Consider the following 18,641-nt stretch of genomic DNA (forward strand, 5'->3'; position numbering starts at 1 on the left):
ACTGTAAACCTGCCATTGGGCTTGTTTTTTTTTTTTTCTAGTTTAATTGTGAAACATTAAATCTTTCCTATTAAGTTGATTGGTGTGAAATTGCTCATACTGCGATTTTGACTCTCCCAAATTAAGTTTTTGGTTCAATCCAATGCTATCCTTTGGCGGTCACTTTAATAAGAGATAACAAATTGGCACTGTTGACACGGCGAGTTATTCTCTGCATGTGTGTCAACGATCACATCTGAGATTTTGCCTGGCTGAAATGTCAATGAATTTCATGGCACAGGCATTCCAAGTACATGATGCATCTGCCCCTTACTTTCTTATGTTTTTTCCTCTCATTTCTCCAATGCATCCAGTGTAAATAAGTCTGTAGTTTTTATAATACATTCTCATATTTATACACACATGAACAAATATGTAGAGATATATCCAGAGTGGTTTTTAAATACAAATGAAATCATATTAAATATGCTGCAATACATATTATATAGTAACTTCCATGTTACAAAAGTATAACATGAGATCTTCTAACTGGACATTGAAATCAATTGGTGGATTGGGGGTAGTAGGTGGAAATGGAACTTTCCATGTGAAAGTTTCTTTTTCTTTTTTTTTAAAAAAATTATTTTTGTGTGTGTATGAGTGTATTTCCTGCATATATGTAAGTGTACCCCTGTTGTGCAATGCACACAGAGGTCAGAGAAGGCATTGGATTCCCTAGAACTGGAGTTATAGATGGTTATTAGCCACCACGTGGATGCTGGGAATCTAACCCAAGCCCTCGGCAAAGCAGCCAGTACTCTTAACTGCTGAGCCATCGCTCTAACTCTGTGGAAGTTCATCCTTTTCTTTAATAAAGCTGGGTAGTACACCCTCAGTATCACTCAACCACTAAACATTTCAGAAGCCTGAAACATAGTGAGAGTCTTTAAAGACTCTTTATCACTTCCCCACTTCTGCTATACAACTAATTAATCTTATAAATGCAAACCAAGGAAACTAAACTGCAACTGAAATGACAATGAAGCCAACCAAGTAACCAACCAGTCCCAGAGGCTATTCCTTTCCAGGGTCTAGGGACAGGGATTTGCTGGGCTTGATTTGATCTTCTTCTATAGCTGTAGATATTCTAGACACAGTCAGTGCTCACAGGCATAGGTAAGCCATTGCAGACATTAATTAAGAAGAGAGTCACCATAGTGAGTGCTGAAATGTCACATTCTCAGTTGTTTTCTAGGCTATATTTTTATGTGTGGGTACAAGTTAATCTAAATTGGTCACGATTTTGATATGTTTATAAATATGTATTAGATAGGTCATCACTGTTTTGACTGCTTGAAGGCTAAGATTTTTTTTTCCCAAAACTAATGTTCTGTTATTCTATTTGCAATCTTTGGTGAAGAAGCACATTAATAAAGATCCACTTTGATCAAGTCTTTTTTCCTAATCCCTGCATTCCCAAAGAAACACGTCATCTTACTAAAGCATCATATTACTTTAGTTCATGAGATAACAAACACACAAATAGTTATTAACACTTTCAGTTAACATATTTTTGGCGAGTGACTGATACTTTTTGATTATATTTTTAAATGTTCATTTTTAAGAGGGTATCAAGTTTCCTTTGGCTTTTTATTTTTATAACAAAACCAGAAAGGATAGACCTTATTCTTGAGATTAGAAAAATTAAGATATGGGGGGAGTAGGATTTGAAAGGTGTTTACAGTCTCTTTACTCATTCAAATGAGAGGATTCTGGAAAGACAAAGGTGAGGTAAAGCCATTCAAGTGTGACACTCTGAGTTAGTCATATTATACCTGCAGCCAATAGGTTTGGAGAACTTTGAACTCTCTTCACAGATGTTAACGTAACAGACATGGCGGCACGCTTGCGAGCACACCCACCGCTATCTGGAAGCAAAAATATGATATAGCAAGAGGCCAAGGCAACAGAGAAAGCACATGCAGTATCATGCATTTTAAGTGCAGTGTGTCAGACATTCATGGAAAGATGAACAGTCAGCATTAGTAATCATGAAATAGATCTGCAAATCTCACGCCCTTCCCCAAAGTAAAACAGACAAAGCGAAACAAGAACAGCAACAAAACCAAGGGTCTGACTCAGAAGTAGATGGGCAACGCTTTAAAAAAAGAACAAAAATTATTAAACATTCAATGTTTTCTTCCTTAATGAAATCCAAGACAAAGAGCTCAACTGTGTTTTTTTACAGTCAATGTATCCTAAGTCTAGAAATGGCACAGCTAGCTTTTGTAGCTATGGATTATCTACAGTTTAGCTTTAAGAGCCATGTTTTAATATACATTTGTGAATTCATTTAGATTTACTACTTTGTACTTATAACCACAAATGAATTATCTCGATCAACTAATTCTTGAGGTAAAAGTTATCCGCTGACATAGGCAAGATACATTAGAGAGGCTTCATAAAGAATATGTAGCATTATGAAATTTCCTTGTCTTCCTACAGTTATGCAAATTACCTTAATTGAAATCAGTGGCAGTACTGATAAGCATAGCATTGAAATGAGCATGTATTAAAATCTAATGCATTGACTTTGTAATGTTGAGCAATATGCATATCATTTACCTTTAAGAAAATCAAAACGTGAAGTGAAATACATGCAAATGCATCAGCCATTTTATGTGCTATGAGAAACTGAGACTTCTAAATTTGGAAGCCGAGTCTCTAGGCCTGAAAGGTTACTGTTCTATTTATGAATAGATTCCAATTCCGTTCCCACATTCCTTGGTAACGTAGCATGTGCAATAAATACTTTTCCCCATTTCCCTCATTTTGCTCATCAAATCAAAACAACCTCTTTTTGCAATGAATATTTGAAAAAAATCAATCAGGTAACTACCAGTTTGATAGTATAATCATTGTATCTTGTCATATGTTCTTCTTTATTTCATAAGGAAAAATACCCAGTTTATTAATTAAACGTGAGGAAATTGAGATTAGTAAAGATGCTTGGAATTATGAGTTGAGTTAATTACTGGTAAAAGTTACAAACAGTGAAGTTAATCAACCATAAAATTGATGAAATTTTTCTTATATAAAATATGACTTAAAATATATGTTTAAAATTATAATTTTTCACACAGAAAACCATTAAACTGGAAATCTGACTTGAAACATTAAATGGAAAGATGCTAAAAAGCAAAAAAAGAGGACACAAATGGTAGAAAATTACAACCGAAGACACGTTCAATACCAATAGGATTTTGGCAAACTGAAAATAATTATGAGAGGCAGTATGTTTGGTAAAATGTACATAATGTTGTTGATGTAGGGATCTAGTCACTACTGTCTGGTCTAAAAGAGCTAGTGAAAGCTGATGTCACTTTGAGAAGGACTTTATTTTCTGTTTCTTTTAATTCTCAGGATCTGAAAATGAGCAGAGATGAGAAAAACCTCAGGATGAGGAGATCTGCAGTCATTGTTTAAGCACATGAGGTTTAAGCTGTGGACTGAGATGCCCTGAGCCATCTCCATGAATCCATAGAGATATTGGAGAATATTTTAAAAATTTGAGGAAACAGCTGGATACTTAATGAAGTATTTGATTGAAGTGGTTCACAATTTCAACACAACAGATTGTGCCGTATTTCTTTTGATGACATTACATCTCTGAAAAACTGGATTTGGGGTTGTTACTATGTTGAAAATCAGGGAACTTGAGTAGCTGTGTATAACTTCATTCCATGGTCTGGGAAGTCTCTCTGCACAACAGGCATCCACATGCATACACATACCATTAGTAAGCAATTGTGGTTAAATGGAAACAAAATTACTATTTTTCTTTCAATTCACATGTATTATTTGACTAAACATCTTCTAAACTGTTAAAACACACAAATACTTGTTAAGTACAGTATACTATTTGTACTAAACTGCTTAATAAAAATAATCATTAAATACTTGTTTGGCTGAGAAGCAGCATGAAAAAAAGTTGTTTAGATATTTTCACTATGAGACAAGAAGGTTTGGGAATCTTTAGACTAATTGATGTATGTATGTAGATAGCTCTAAACCCTAGATCAAGTATATGAAGAATCTTTATTAGCAGTTAAGAGCTTATTTTTAAAAGTTGAGGTTTTTTTTTTTTGAAATTGGTAGAACAGAGAAACAACTAGAAATTAATACTCTATTTTACTAAGAGATTGATGCTTTCTAATATTTTTTGAAGATATTTTTAAGGAGTCAAGATAAAGATGCTGACTTTGATATTTAGCTCATCCTAAAAAAGCCTAATGCTGGTCTCACCTTCATACTGTTCATGACCTGCAGCTAGTTGGGTGCTCTTCCATTGAGCTTTAAGACTCCTAGAAGCTGTTCCCACTGTGAGAAAGCACTCACATGGGTAAATCAGTCTATGAATTATTGAATTATCATTCTCTTTTTTTAATAGATAATTGTGATACATTACAAAATAATGGGTCACAGTTGCTATGAATGGATATAAGGCATGTTTTGTACATTTTCTCTAGATATTCTAAGTTGAAAACATGAAATTCATTCTTGGATCTTTTATTATGTATTTGATTAAGAGCAAAGATTATATTTAAAAGAGTTTTTCAACCTTAGTGACTGGCAAGTAAACTTTTTTGCATATATGTGTTTCGTGTGTGTGTGTGTACCTGTGCATATGCTCCTGGAGGTCAGAGGTCAATGACAAGCAACCTCCTCTTTCTATCTTATATTTTAAAGACAGGGTCTTTCACTATACCTGGATCTCACAATTATCTCTCTCTAACAATTATGATTGTTAGACTGGCTGGCCAGTGAGCCCCCAGGATTCTCCTATCTCTGCCTCCCAGAACTGCTATTATAGGTACATGCTGCCACACCCAACATTTTATGTGGGCTGTTGGAATCTGAACTCAGGTCTTCATGCTTGAGTATCAAGTACTTTACCAACTGAGCCATATTCTCAGCCCTGATATATAGATTCTTTTTTTTCAACTTTTAAAAAAAATTGAGAATTTCATACATGCATATAAGGTGTTTTGATCAAATCCACACCCACTCCCTCCCCTCCAACTCTTCCCATATCTCCCCATCACTATTTCCTGAACAACTCCATGTACTCTTTCTTTATTATGGAGCTTTTTGCTACTCTAACATTTTCCCCCTCTGAGGAGGTAACCCTAAAATCTTTTAGGGATTAGATAAGTGCTCCCAAATACTTTTGACATTTTTGGCCTTTGGAACAGAGTATGTTGCTAAGAGGCCCTTTGGAACAGAATATGCTGCTAAGAGACCCAAGGACATTTTGATTTTTAGCCAAGGAACTGGTTACTTTTCTTTGGGGTTTTTTACCCTAACTGCCCAAGCCAATTCCTACCTCCTATTTTTATCACACCATCCCCTGAAGAGGTTACCCAAATTGCCAATAGGGAATCAGGATGCAGACCACTCTGGCTTCTTCCATGCCTGATAGATATGTAGATAATGTTTGTCAATTTTATTTATTAGTTACTTAGGAACTAGTTATCACTTAATTTTGTAAATACAGTGACAATAATTATTTCCTAAAGCAATATCTATTATCTACCTGTATTTTAGAAAATGGTATGTTATATAGCAATATTATATCATTACTTTGGAATTTTAAACAAAGGGTTTTGTTCACTTATAACCAAACCTTCATATGTTCATAGGTAAATTTATCCACATAGGCAATGTAACTTTGTACACATTTGCATCCAAAACTGAAATCACTCTTCATAAATGAGGGGATGTTTTAGAGGTTTATTTATATTCCTGGTGTTCAGCAGTTAACTTGGTTCAGATACCAAAGAGTTAACAGTTTTCAAACTTCTCTGTGCCTGTGTTATTATAGGATTGGATTATATGAATGGGAAGCTCAATTGTTTAATATATTGTACATGAGCATACTGTGTTTAGTATAATTATGTATGTGCATCTATCATAACAGGGCTATAATAAATAGGAAAATCCCTCTCAACAGCGTGAGGGGTATTGGGAAACTGCTTAACTTAAATCTTCATGGAGACACCTCAGGACAGTGAGTAAACCTCACTTCATCACATTGACAGTATGTTGGAGCAACTTTGTGTTTATGTAACATGACTGATCCTAGTCCATCCTGCAGTGTATATGCAAAATGAAATAAAAATGCCCTAGGTAAAGGAGAGTGAAGAAAGCAAATCCATCTCCAGGTGTCCAAATGCCTTTCATGGCTCACTGTCTAGGTCATCAATTCTCCTGATCCCTCAGTCTTCCTCGTATATTTTCCATATCTCCAACACCTTTGTCTAGCCTATCACTACACAGGTATATGTGTGAGCTGCATCCTGAGGAGCTGCCGACCACACTGTTCCCTGAGGTCAGTCTGAGCAAGTTTCAGCTGATACTGCCACAGAATGATGGACTTGGCACATGTCTCTACACTTGATCTAGGGATTAGAGACTGGCTTTCACCAGCCTGTTGTTAATCCTTCTTCTAGACACTTTGAAAGCATGTTTTGGGCATCCTTTTTCTCTGCTATGGGGCTGCTGGCTAAAAGAACTTTCCAGTGATTATTTGTGACACAATGGCAGAATTTCAAGGAGAAAGATGTTTTCTTTAATTACCATATTTAAGTGTATTTAAAAAATATAAGGCTTTTGAGACAAAGAAAGTAACGGTGAAATTACAAGCCAAATTGGTGTACTGTGGAACAAATTATGTTTTACATGAATTTAGCATGTATTTACGAACTCTTCAGCAACTAAAATGTATACAATATGGAGTTCAGAAGCACTGATGCTAAGGCATTTTAGAGATAACATTTGCAAATCTAAAAATAACATGCTTTTTTAAAAAATAAAAAATGACATGCTTATGATCTTACGTGTATTGTAACAATGACTTAATTGAACTGATTTTGAATGAGGCTTTGGAGTTCTATTTTCTGACTTTATCAACATAAAGAGTTTGTAGAATGGAAAAGTTTAAATATTGTTCACCAGAGAAACCTAATTTTGAACTTCATATGTTTGAAGCAAGACATTTCCAATGTATTAACACTACTTCAAGTAGCTATAAAAGTTCATCAAAAAATGTAATCAGGGAAGGCTATGGGTAAAGTCTTTGCCATACTCATGAGGGCCTCAGTTTTTTTCCCCAGAATCTGCTTTTAAAAAGCTGAGTATGATGGTACGTATTTGTAATCCCAGCACTGGAAAGACAGAGACACGCAGATATCAGGGGCTCACTGGCTATCCAGCTTAACCTAACTGGCCAGTTCAGGCCAACTGACAGACCCTACCTGAAAATACAAGGTAGATGACTCCTGAGGAAGGACATCCAAGGTTGAACTCTGGTCTGCACATACACACACACACACACACACACACACACACACACATATGTACATCCACACATGAACACGCACATAAAAATGCATACACATACAAAGCATAAAAGTACATAATCAGAGATAAGAGTAGATAACAGAACAGAAAATTATACTTTTGATGACTGTGAGATTAGAACACAAAGATAAAGAAATAAAGCAATGAAGCTATGTGTCTACTAAGAAACTCAGAGTTAATGGGGGCCAAGATAATTTTAGACAGGAAAGCTAAACAGCTTAAAACTAACAGAGGCAGCGTACCTGTATTCATTTTCACCTTGAAGGACTTGTTATTACAGTCTTCAGTTTCCCTGTGGGAAAAAAATAACGCAAATTTTGTTCACTAGGACATGGAACAAAATACTGTGAAAGGGGTTTTGGTGTCAATAATCTTGTTTAAATTGAGGCTCAAGAAGGAGGGCAGAATTTATAATTCCATTCTACTTAAGATTCACTTGTTATTGATTTTATGATCACAAATGCATATTTTCTTTTAATGGTGACCACTAATGGACACCTTTGTCTGTCTGTCTCTCTCTCTCTTTCTCTCTCTTTCTTTCCTTGTTGTAGATTGAACCCAGACTCATACAAGCTAAACAAGTGTTCTACTACTGAGTTATAAACATAACCCAAGTTTCTATTTTTAAAATTAACTTTATACACCTGGCAGATGTGAGGCCTTGGGATTCAACCTCAGCACACAAAAGAAGAAATATATTTTTTGCAAATATCCATGAAATCGATTTGTGTTTTCTAACCCCAGAAGAATCATTAGTTGCTATGTTAGTTTGGTTTTCTAGAATTATAAAAAGTATGCTGGTATCTTGAAATCATTACCTTATGACTGTGGGTCAATTTTCACAGGCCAAAGAGTTTCAGAGAGAAACTTTATTATAATAAATTTTTTACCCTTTATTTTTCAGTGTATACAAATAGAAAAGTACTGTGCTGGTTGCTTTAAACTTTTCTAGACTATGGCATATTTCTAAATGCTCAACTTGGCAGCCTTACTGATTCCAATGAACCCAAGGGAGAAGGCAGTGGTCAGCCCAGGAGCTTTGAGAAAGTTCCTTCCAATGTATTTATTTTAATCTCTCAGTAGCAAAAACTCTCAATATGTTAACCTTAAATGGACTAAATAAATGGAAAAGTTGCCTCAGGGGATGTCTGTGACCAAAGCCGAAGCAACTTCTAAAACAAGAAGGGTAAACAGTCCCCAGAAAATAAGGACTGTAAGGACAGTTCCAAAATTCTACTTTACCTTTTGGAATGAGGCAGCATGTTACGCTTAAGATTGATTTAGGTTTACAAACAGAATGAGGAAGATAGTACTCAAGCTGGAATAATACTGATTGATGAAGAAAACACAACACCCAGAAAGAAGGTTGACTCTCAGAACACACATGCTGCTAATATCTAAAACAATGTTTTTATACCAAGTAGAGAATTAGCATCAACATTTATTGTTAAATTCAAATGCAGATATTTGCAAAGCATTTGACACTCAAAAAGCAAAAGATGATTAAGTAGAGCAAAGGACAGCGCCCCAAATGCTTGAGGCTTTCATCTGTTAAAGTGATGATGTATCCTGTTACTTGTAAGTGTCATTTGTGAGGGTTTTAAAACGTCACATTGTTTTAATTGTCAAAATGTGAAATGACCAACTTCCTAGTCAGGTAAGACATTTTCCAGGTTGTGAAAAGAAGAGCCTTGACTGAACGTGCAAGAAGAATCTGAAACCCAAAGGCTTCTTGGGTGACGAGTAAAAATACATGATTCCGTTTCCATTATTTGTATAAAAGTCATTAACTATTCCACCACTGGGAACACTTTGGGCAATTTAAATTAAAGAGAATCTAATCTCTCTGCTCTGAAAAAGTGTCTTTGATTGTATTTATGTAACAAGCACAGATTATTTTGGAGGCATCAAATTCCTAGAGCGTTTGCACACTACTAGAAGACAGCACTTCAAGTAGTCTCTTAAATTGGAATCGAAACAGTGCCAAGGCTGTGACAGTGAGTTGTAAAATGCAAATCCTTTACCCAAAGAAGGCAGTCCATAGAGCAAAAGAGCTCAGGACAACATGGTGCCAGGATAATTTTCACAGGTTGTGTGGGGCCATATTTACTTAAATGAATTCTTGACAAAGTTTATATGAAAAGAAGCTTTGATCAATATCTTCAGATGTAGATGGCAATGGATTTGTTTTATTTAGGGACTTGAGTACCCTTTGTTCCCAATACACATGTGGCAATAGATTGTGTGGCTGCTCTTGCTTCAGCAACAGCATGGCTTCATGTCACAACCTTTTCATTGTCCTGACTTTCTTTCCATTAGCAACATCTCATTTTTGTGTGTGTGGAGCAGAGGGGTCTCTGTACTTGATTAGAGGGTGGACTGGGCAACTTATCTTTTGAGTGAGAGTTCTAAGAGGCTTGATTATTTGTGCCTATGTATCTGTGTGACCGTGCTCAACGACTTACTTCTGCTTCCACTTATTATTATTACTATCAGTATTATTATTGTTATTACTGTAAGGCATTCATTCTGAAGAAAAGCAGAAGCAAAGTCTTTCCCCATCGTTACCTGAGAATTCTATGACGTTATGCTATTTTTATAGATCTGAATTTAAGCATTAAAGATGTTAATGAAACATGACAACTAAATTTGAACTGAAATTTAAGGTGAGGAATGGCTTCAAAAATATTTTCCACTGAATAATTTTAATCCCCCAATTTGGTATGGCTATTTTGAAGTGATTTATTGGCAGCTCATATATTATTTAGAAAAAAAGTACACATAGATAGTCTACATGGTGGGAAAACATTGTGGGATGTTAGACTGCTGAGAGATGTATTTTAAACACAAAGATAAAAAATATCTGGAACATTAAGGTTCTATATCAGATTCCAACTTGAATTATACATATTCTTTGAAATTAGATAATTTGTACCAGCCTTTCAGGTTAAAATGCCCTAAGTGATCAATGTACTTCCCTTTCTGTAGCAAGATAAGAAGTACTGATAATTGCTAAATGAGTTCATTACTCAATTACAGACAAATGACTTAATTCACATTGACATTTAGCATTATCTGTTCAAATATGTCAGCATGCTGCTTTGAGATATTTACAAGAGAATTACAATGAGTTCATTTTGTCCTTTACATTTCCTGAGTTTTGAAAACACAAGAATATACCTTAATCCCCTTTCTGAATACTTTCTCTAAGTTGATCCCCCATATGAGACACCATGCCTCTGCCTCTGAGTGAGTGGGCAGTACAAAACTCATCCCAGTCAATAGTAAGGGCAGGGCTGACTTCCTATGTATAAGAAAGCTACATACCCTCACTACTGGTAAGCTAATGGAGCTTAGGGCATTGGTAAGCCAATGGCCTATTGGATGCAGAAGCCAAAATACATGCTCAACATTTCTAGGAATGAAAAAGCAAAAATAAGCATGGGGCCTCTATTGATTTTTACATAAACATATAGTGTTCACTTAAGCTGTATTAAATTGCCTGATACCTGGGAAATTTTTCTGAAAAAAAAAAAAAAGACCATGGTTTCAAGGAATCTTTCCATTTTCTTTTTTGGACATTGCAAGGTAATCTACTCAATACACTTACAGATTTCTCTAAAGACACATTGAAGAAGAAGTCAATAATCGGGTAGATGATTCTGTTCTGATATTCACCCAAATCCACAGTCAGCATTAAGGCACGAGTATGATGACTTGAGTTTGGATCCTTGCCACCCTGCAAAAGCTGGGCATGATAACCCCACCACTGGTGGTGGTGGATCACTGAGGCCCACTGGCCAGTCAGCCCAGCCAATTGTTAAGACCCAGGTTCAATGAAAGAATGTCTCAAAAATTAAGGTGGAGAGTGATTGAAGAAGACACTATTGTCAGCCTCTGGTCTCACCTGGATGCATATATATATATCACATATACACACACACACCACATACAAACAGACACACACACACATACACACACATACACACAAAGTCAGAAATATGCTCTAAAAGAACACTGATTTCATTTTGCTTTAAATTTTCACACTTGATGTTGCCCTAGCATCTTACTTTCATGGTGTCTTTTACTTTTAAATTAGAATCCTTATAGATGATTGAAGGATACCTCTAAATGCTTGAATTGCACTTTTTAAAAAGATAGTCATTTTCTCAGCATAGTAGTAGAGTACTAGGAAAATTCCATAGGCTTATGTTACATAAATCAAAGGACAAGCGGATTCCTTATGAAAATAATGTCTATCCCCAAGGAGAATTTGATGAGTCAGGTACATTATGTACAAGCTTTGTATACAATTAATTAGGGTATTCCCATAATACTGTGATAGTGAACTGAATAGTATTGGAAGAATGATGCTGTGGTTTGAATATGGTTTGTATTTCCAAGGGTTTCATGTATTGAGATTTAATCCTAGGAAGAGAGGAAGAGATCAGAAGAGTCAGAGATACCACACATGGTCCTTGTTTCTTGTCATATGAAGCTCCATGTTACTTCAAGACTCTGCCAACAAGAGGAGCATCACCAGATGTTTCTCCTAGACATGGAGCCCCTGAACTATAACTCAAATAAGCACTCTTCTTTATAAGTTTATAATTTACAATTCTGTTATACTGTGTTATTAGTCACAGAAAATGCACTAATACAGATGGGCCATGGAGGCAAGTGAGACTGGATTCAAATCACAGTTAGGTCTATTTTGAAGCACCTATATAATTTATATCAATGTCATTATCATCATCTTCCATAGCTGCAGCAGGATCAAATCTATACCTTCCCACAACTGATGGGTGGAGTATAATTTCTTTATTAAAAATTTTAAATTTTATTTATTTTTATTTTATGTGTATGAGTGTTATGCCTGCACGTGTGTAAGTGCACCTGTGTTGTACAATGCCTGCAGAGGTCAGAAGGTGTTGGATCCCCTGGAACTGGGGTGACAGAGGAGTACTAGCTGTCATGTGGGTGCTGGGAATTGAACTTGGGTGCTCTACAAGAGCAGCCAGTGCTCTTAACCACTAAGTCATCTTACCAGCTCAAAAAGTTTATTGTCTACCTCCAGTATAATTCCTAATCACCAAAGATTCAAACATTTTGAAGTAAACCTTTACCCTTGACTATGTTGTAAACAAACAACCTAGAATTTCCTGAAAAATGCATGGGTCCTTGTCGTGTTACTTCAGATTGAAACAAGCTCCATGGTGTATTAGGCTGATTTGGATGCTCCCTCTCCTCTCCCAGTCATCCCACCCCCTAGTTCAGCAGCATGCTGGAGTAGAGAAGGAATTCTGCTTTCCGGGCAGCTTTTCTTTCTGCCTTAAACCAGTCTTTCATTTAGCTAGGATTCTTTAAACATTGCCATGAATAAGAGGAGACTTAAAGAGACGTTTGGAGCAAGTGCTGGCCTCTCAGACCAGCTCTAGTCAAAACTACCAAAGCTAAGGGAGAGTGACATTAAAAGGTTGTAATGATTAGTCTTTAGAAAGTCTTTCCCATTATCTTTGAGGGCTTATAATCCTAGATGATGGCTGAAGGAAAATAAATGTCTATAAAATGTTACCTAATGAATTGTGCAACGGAGGAAGCAGTGGTAGTGTTCTGATATGACCATCATCAGTTCACAGAGAGGTGGCTGCTCTGTCAGTGTGCAGACAAGCAATGTCTCTCTTGAGGATCAAAGAACATCTTTGATCTTTTCAAAGAACTAATTTTTGAATTGTGTGCTTTGTAGGATTTTCCTCTACATTTAAGCTTTAAACCTTCCATTCTAATTTTTATATATTGTTATAACAAATAATGTGATGTAAAAAGAAATTAATCTAGTTTAGTTTTGCATACTTCATTTCATACTCAGGACATCAATTAAAGCAAACATTATATGCTTAAGTAGGAATGGAGATATGTGATTTCATATGTGATTCATTTTGTAAATGCCAATACTGTAGGAAACCTTTCATCAAGTACTTCATTTCAGAGGTTAGATATTTGAGACTAAGAGTAATGACTCTGCCAAGACGACAGAGCAATAAGCCGACACTCAAAAAGCAGCCTTGTTCTTTTGAGTCTTAGCCAAGAATAGTTGTCTTCCTTTACAGCATGTTTACATAATTTTTGAAATCAAGACCCTGCCCCCCCAACGTCACAGTATAGTGCTTAATTAGATAGTTGACTGTATAGGATAGGAGGGAAGGGAAATAACAAAAAGTCAGAAGAAAGTCTGATAGAAAGCTAAACTGGTTTGGGAATAAAATAGGAGCTGTTATCATAGAACCCCAGTCTTATTCTTCCAAGGCCAAGAGGAATAATGGCTACTTGAGACAAAAATTCCTCTTGACCATCTATTGTGCAAGTCTGAATGGAAAGCATTATTCTAATTTTCTGTCCAGATCCAAAGCTGTTGTGTTTGTTTTGAAAACCTCAAAATTTTAAGAAATACGCCTTTTTAAAAGCATATACTTCCATGGCAATGTTATTTTATGAAATTATTACAGTTAAATAATTCCATGCATTACTAATTGACTGTTAAAGACACAGTCACATTTTCCTTTGATTGAATACACCTGCTTCCTGAACACCTGAGAAAACATTTACATTACTGGGGAATGTCAAAGTTTATTGTCTATTGCCAGTATTATAAATGTGTTTTTATAAGCGTCTCAGAGACATAATGGTGAAACCCCAGTTGTTATGTGGAATTTTGATTTTGAGGGAATGATAGAAAATTATCCCAATTTGGTGGATTAGTGTTAATCTTCAAATAATGTATTTCTTACTATGTTTATCCAGAATGAAACTCTGTGTTAAGTCTCTTCATATATAGTTTAGGGTAATTTGACTCATTTTAGGAAATCTAAGGAGGAAAACAATGGGTCAAAACTGTAGGAAAAGAACCTGTGTGAAGATACATGAAATTTATCAAAATATATTTCTGCTATTTTGTTGAAGAGTTTAATACCATTCTTTTGGATATACTAAAAATAAACAATAAAAAATTTAAATTTTCCTTGTTAAAGTTATTTGATCTCTAATATCAGAAATGTAATATTATTATCATCTATATACCATTACTCTCTTGTTTTGTGAGAATGGTTTCCTAGAATTTAGCAAGGAATTTGGACAGATTCTTTTAAGATGTCCCTATGCGCCAAGTACAGGCAGGGTAACGGGTAGATGAAGTCATTTTAAGGGGTTCCTTTTTCTGGCCCTGTGTCTTCAACATTCTTGCTTTGGGGAACAATGACATGTCAGTCTTCTTGTTTCCACAGAAGGTACGCGTGAGAGAAGATGAGCGACTGATAGAAAGATAAACAACCGTGACCGCATCAAACCAGTAGGAATAGAGGTGAAATCCTGCCATGTGGCAGAAACAAATTTGATGATCTGATGGAAGAGATCATCTCAGAATTTATATGAAATAAGTCTAGGGATTTTAGTATTGCAACACAATTGTTTAAAAATGTAGCTAAGTTGATGGATATATCAACAGTGGTTTTACAAATCAGGATTGTGATCCTACACTGATGGGCATGTACAGCCCAGTTGCTTCATGTTAAAAGCACCCTCTTTATCTGTCCATATACCAGCCCGGCAGGATGGCAAATCTAAGCAGACTTGGAAGGCTTTTAGTGAATGTCGGAGGGGAGTTTGTGAGGTCACAGGACAACATGGTAGTGAACTACCAGGAGAATATCAGCGGCTAGGAAAGAATGATCGACATGCACTCAGATTCCTTTTTAATGTCAGGGAATTCATGCCAAGGGACCTTTGGGTTAATGATCTCAAATAACATAATTTTATACTCTGAACTGACAGGAGGCTGCATGGCTAACAATCACAACTAGAAACTTCAATGCTCACTTAAAGATGTCTCTGAATTTAAGAAATACAACATCCAAAATGTGCTTTTTTTTTTTTTTCCCTTTTTTGAGACACTATCTCCCTGCAGCTCCAGCTGGCCTGGAACTCACTACGTAGACCAGGTTGGCCTCTGTCTCACAGAGATCATCCTGCCTCTGCTTCCCGAGTGTTGGAATTATAGGTATGCATCATGCCGGTCTTGTGACTGTTTCTTAAAGCTTGGTTCTTAGCAGTCTGGTTACAAAATCTCATCAGAAAGAATGTAAGCATGTCTGTGCTAAATCTAAGTGCTTTAATACTTCAGTGTATGAAAACAAATCAATTTTTTACATTTATTGCTCTTTTTGTTTTTTCAGTAAAATGCCAAACTAAACTCACTTCTAGTTCTAACCAGTTCACAGGTTCCTGGCATGCTCCATTTTTTTTATACCTAATATATTCCTCAGACCCTACGACTAAAGCTAAAGCTGTCACTCAATCTACCAAAAATAGGCAAGGAAAACAACACACAAATTTCTCCTTAAATTATACACTGGAGAACAGTTAAAGTTACCTGAACAAAAATTTGTTCTTTCCTAAGACCCATATTTATTTGACATGATTGTTAAATCTAGCAATGGTTAGAACATTCTAATAAGATTTTTGGCCTATATTATTATAAATAATTAAATCTTATTTGGTCTGATCTTTATTAGTCATATGTCCCCTTTTATCTATAGAAACAATCAACTCTTTTAAAAATCTTTGACATTTAAGACTCTTGGAAAATCAGAAAAGACTCTTAACCTCCCAAATGCATGAGGACATTAATTCTTCCCAGGCAGTCTGGATTCATCCCCAGGAAAGAGTGCCACTGAGGTATGGGGTCATGAGTTCTTTACAGACACTTATGATTCTTGGGTGTGTGGACTCTGTCTACAACTTCCAGAGACTACTGTACTGTGTATTCCGTTTTCACAGAGAGTGTGTCTGCCTGAAAGCTTGAAAAGCTTTATAACCACTGATTGCAGTATTATTTCTTCTTTTTAAAGGGAAAATGCAAGCATTTCATCATTTATATTGGAGCAGTTAGTCATGGAAACCCAGAAACCACGCTGGGATCACGCATGCTTATCCTGATTCCATCTCAGCATGTTTGAGGAAAGCAATCACTTCTATATGATACCTAGAAGATTTCTTATTCTATTTTTTTTTAGGATGTTGGCTGTCTGTACTTCTTTTGTAATGGCTGTTGCATAATGTCATTTAATTTGGGAAGAAGCAATATATATGAACAGCTCAAAAAGCAAGCAACTCTTTTTTTTTGTAGTGGTAGCAATTTCACAGACACGCATGCGCTAGGACTAGTCAGCGTCAACGCAGAATTCAACAGCTCAGATTTCAGGGAGCTTCCAAGCACGTGCTTTCAATATTACTTTTTGGTGGTGGTGTTATTCAGCCTCTAAAGTGGGCATCCTGTTAAGGTGGGCAGGGCAAAAAATTTCATCTGTATGCACCTGATTTTTCAGCTGGTTTCTTGATTAGACCACAAAGAAGTGGATTCCACTGTGACATTTTCACATACATCATAGTGTTTTGTTCTCACTCACATCCCTCACTGCCTTTTCCTGTATCCCTTCTCTTTGGGGCCCTTTCCTCCCACTAAGAGCCTTGTTTCTTGTTTCATGACACATACATTCCTTTATTCTTTTCTGCCTAGGTCTCTTTGAGACTTCTCCCTCCCCTCTGATAGTCTCTTGCTATTTTAACATGTATTTTAATTTATAAAATGAAAGACTTGTTTTAAAACACAAGAACACAGGTTTTTATTACTGTCTGAAATGAACTAAATCTAGGAAGGCATATTTAGTCAATAAGTATTCATTGAACATTATTTTACTATTTTAAATTTTTTTAAAAATTTGTTTTACGTGTATGAATATATTGCCTGCATCTGTGTAAGTGCACCCGTGTTCTGCAGGGCCTACATAGGTCAGTAAAAGGCGTTGGCTCCCCTGGAACTGGAGTTACAGATGGTTATTAGCCACTATGTGGGTACTGGGAATTGAACCCAGATCCTCTGCAAGAGCAGTCAGTGCTCTTAACTACTGAGAGATCTTTTCCAGTCCCTCATTGAACATTTATATGCAAACCACTATGTTTAGTATCATGATTGTAGATATCAAACAGAATCCAACTGGAAGCCAATTTTTAAGGACTTGTTCACTTATTAAAATTCAGAAGAAAAATCCGTTAAAGATTCATGTTTCTGATAGTATCAGTTTGGATTGGATATGTGTTAATAGAAGTCTAAGACATTTAGCCTGTCCTCTTAGCTGCCCAGATTTCTTAACTCCAGAAATAAGACCTAGAAGTCATCTATATATAACATGTCTTTCCATATGATCTCAAGTATCCTTCCACTGAGATATTCAATTTTAGAATTTGTAACCAAGATAATATCCATTTTATATTCTACACAAAAGAAGAGAAACAAAAACTCATCTAAAGTTCAGTCTATAAATTACCACCCCCTTCTAAAAGTGGTAGAGATATTGGGAGTGACAAGAATTATTGGTATTTTTTTGTTCTGTATTAGAATTGACAGCAGAGGAGTCCTTTGGAACAGATAAATCACAAATACAGCTTACTATTCCAAATGTCACATTCTTTTGCCCAGCTCCTATTTAAAGAGCAAAGTCTATTGGCGCCGAGGAAACAGGGCTGGAACATCTAAGCACATTGTATTTCTGACAAATATTTTCATCACGTTTTCGAACTGGCAGAATCAGTCGTGTCATCACCTGCTAAATTACAACAGAACAGGGAAAACAGTGGCATTTGAAGCTATTTTTCATGTGGATCACTGCTGTTCTGGACTTTGGAAGCAAATACAAAAGTCTGTGACCCACAAATATGTCAGTTTGTTCCCCTTGGTAAAAATTTTGGAATTAGAATAGTTGCTTAATACAAGTTATGATTTAATATTCTTGGCTATTTTAATGCTATGGATCCTCATCAAGGAAATACTGATTGTGATTTAATATTCTTGGGTATTTTAATGCTACGTATTCCTCATCAAGGAAATATTGATAGAAGGTAGTCTGAATTAGGGAGAAGAATGAGAAGTATGGATTATGGAACATTTATGAAGAAAATTCATATTCCTTCAGAATTACAGATGAACAGCAAGCCCAGGAAATAATGCCAGAATGACTCCTCTGGGTCTTATTTTAATGACCAAATAAAATGATTTGTACATGAAATATTAACATATGCAGTAAATGGTCTTTTAAAGGTCTCTGTGTAATATAAGTATTTATGGTAGTATTTTGCTTATGAGCCTAGCTTTCAGAATCATCAAAACTTTAAAAAAAATTTTTTCTATA

General features: G+C 35.8%; 1 protein-coding gene across 26 annotated transcripts in view; it reads right to left on the reverse strand.

The window, feature by feature from the left end:
* LOC103750489 (sorbin and SH3 domain-containing protein 2) overlaps positions 1-18,641 on the reverse strand; it is a 217,381-nt gene that overhangs the window by 91,104 nt on the left and 107,636 nt on the right. For 15 of the 26 annotated variants that reach the window (XM_029556362.1, XM_029556363.1, XM_029556346.1 and 12 more), the window contains exon 1: positions 1,815-1,904. The exons of 3 other annotated variants lie outside the window; for them this stretch is intronic. In XM_029556362.1, coding sequence (XP_029412222.1) covers positions 1,815-1,875 — 61 coding nt within the window. In that variant the 5' untranslated portion in view covers positions 1,876-1,904. Of the gene's footprint in view, positions 1-1,814; positions 1,905-7,643; positions 7,694-18,641 lie in introns of those variants that run through there. 8 more of the 26 variants (XM_029556344.1, XM_029556348.1, XM_029556355.1 and 5 more) reach the window with 2 other exon arrangements.

Source organism: Nannospalax galili, unplaced genomic scaffold (genome assembly GCF_000622305.1).
Source record: "Nannospalax galili isolate Female #2095 unplaced genomic scaffold, S.galili_v1.0 scaffold46, whole genome shotgun sequence".
Lineage (NCBI taxonomy): Eukaryota > Metazoa > Chordata > Mammalia > Rodentia > Spalacidae > Nannospalax > Nannospalax galili.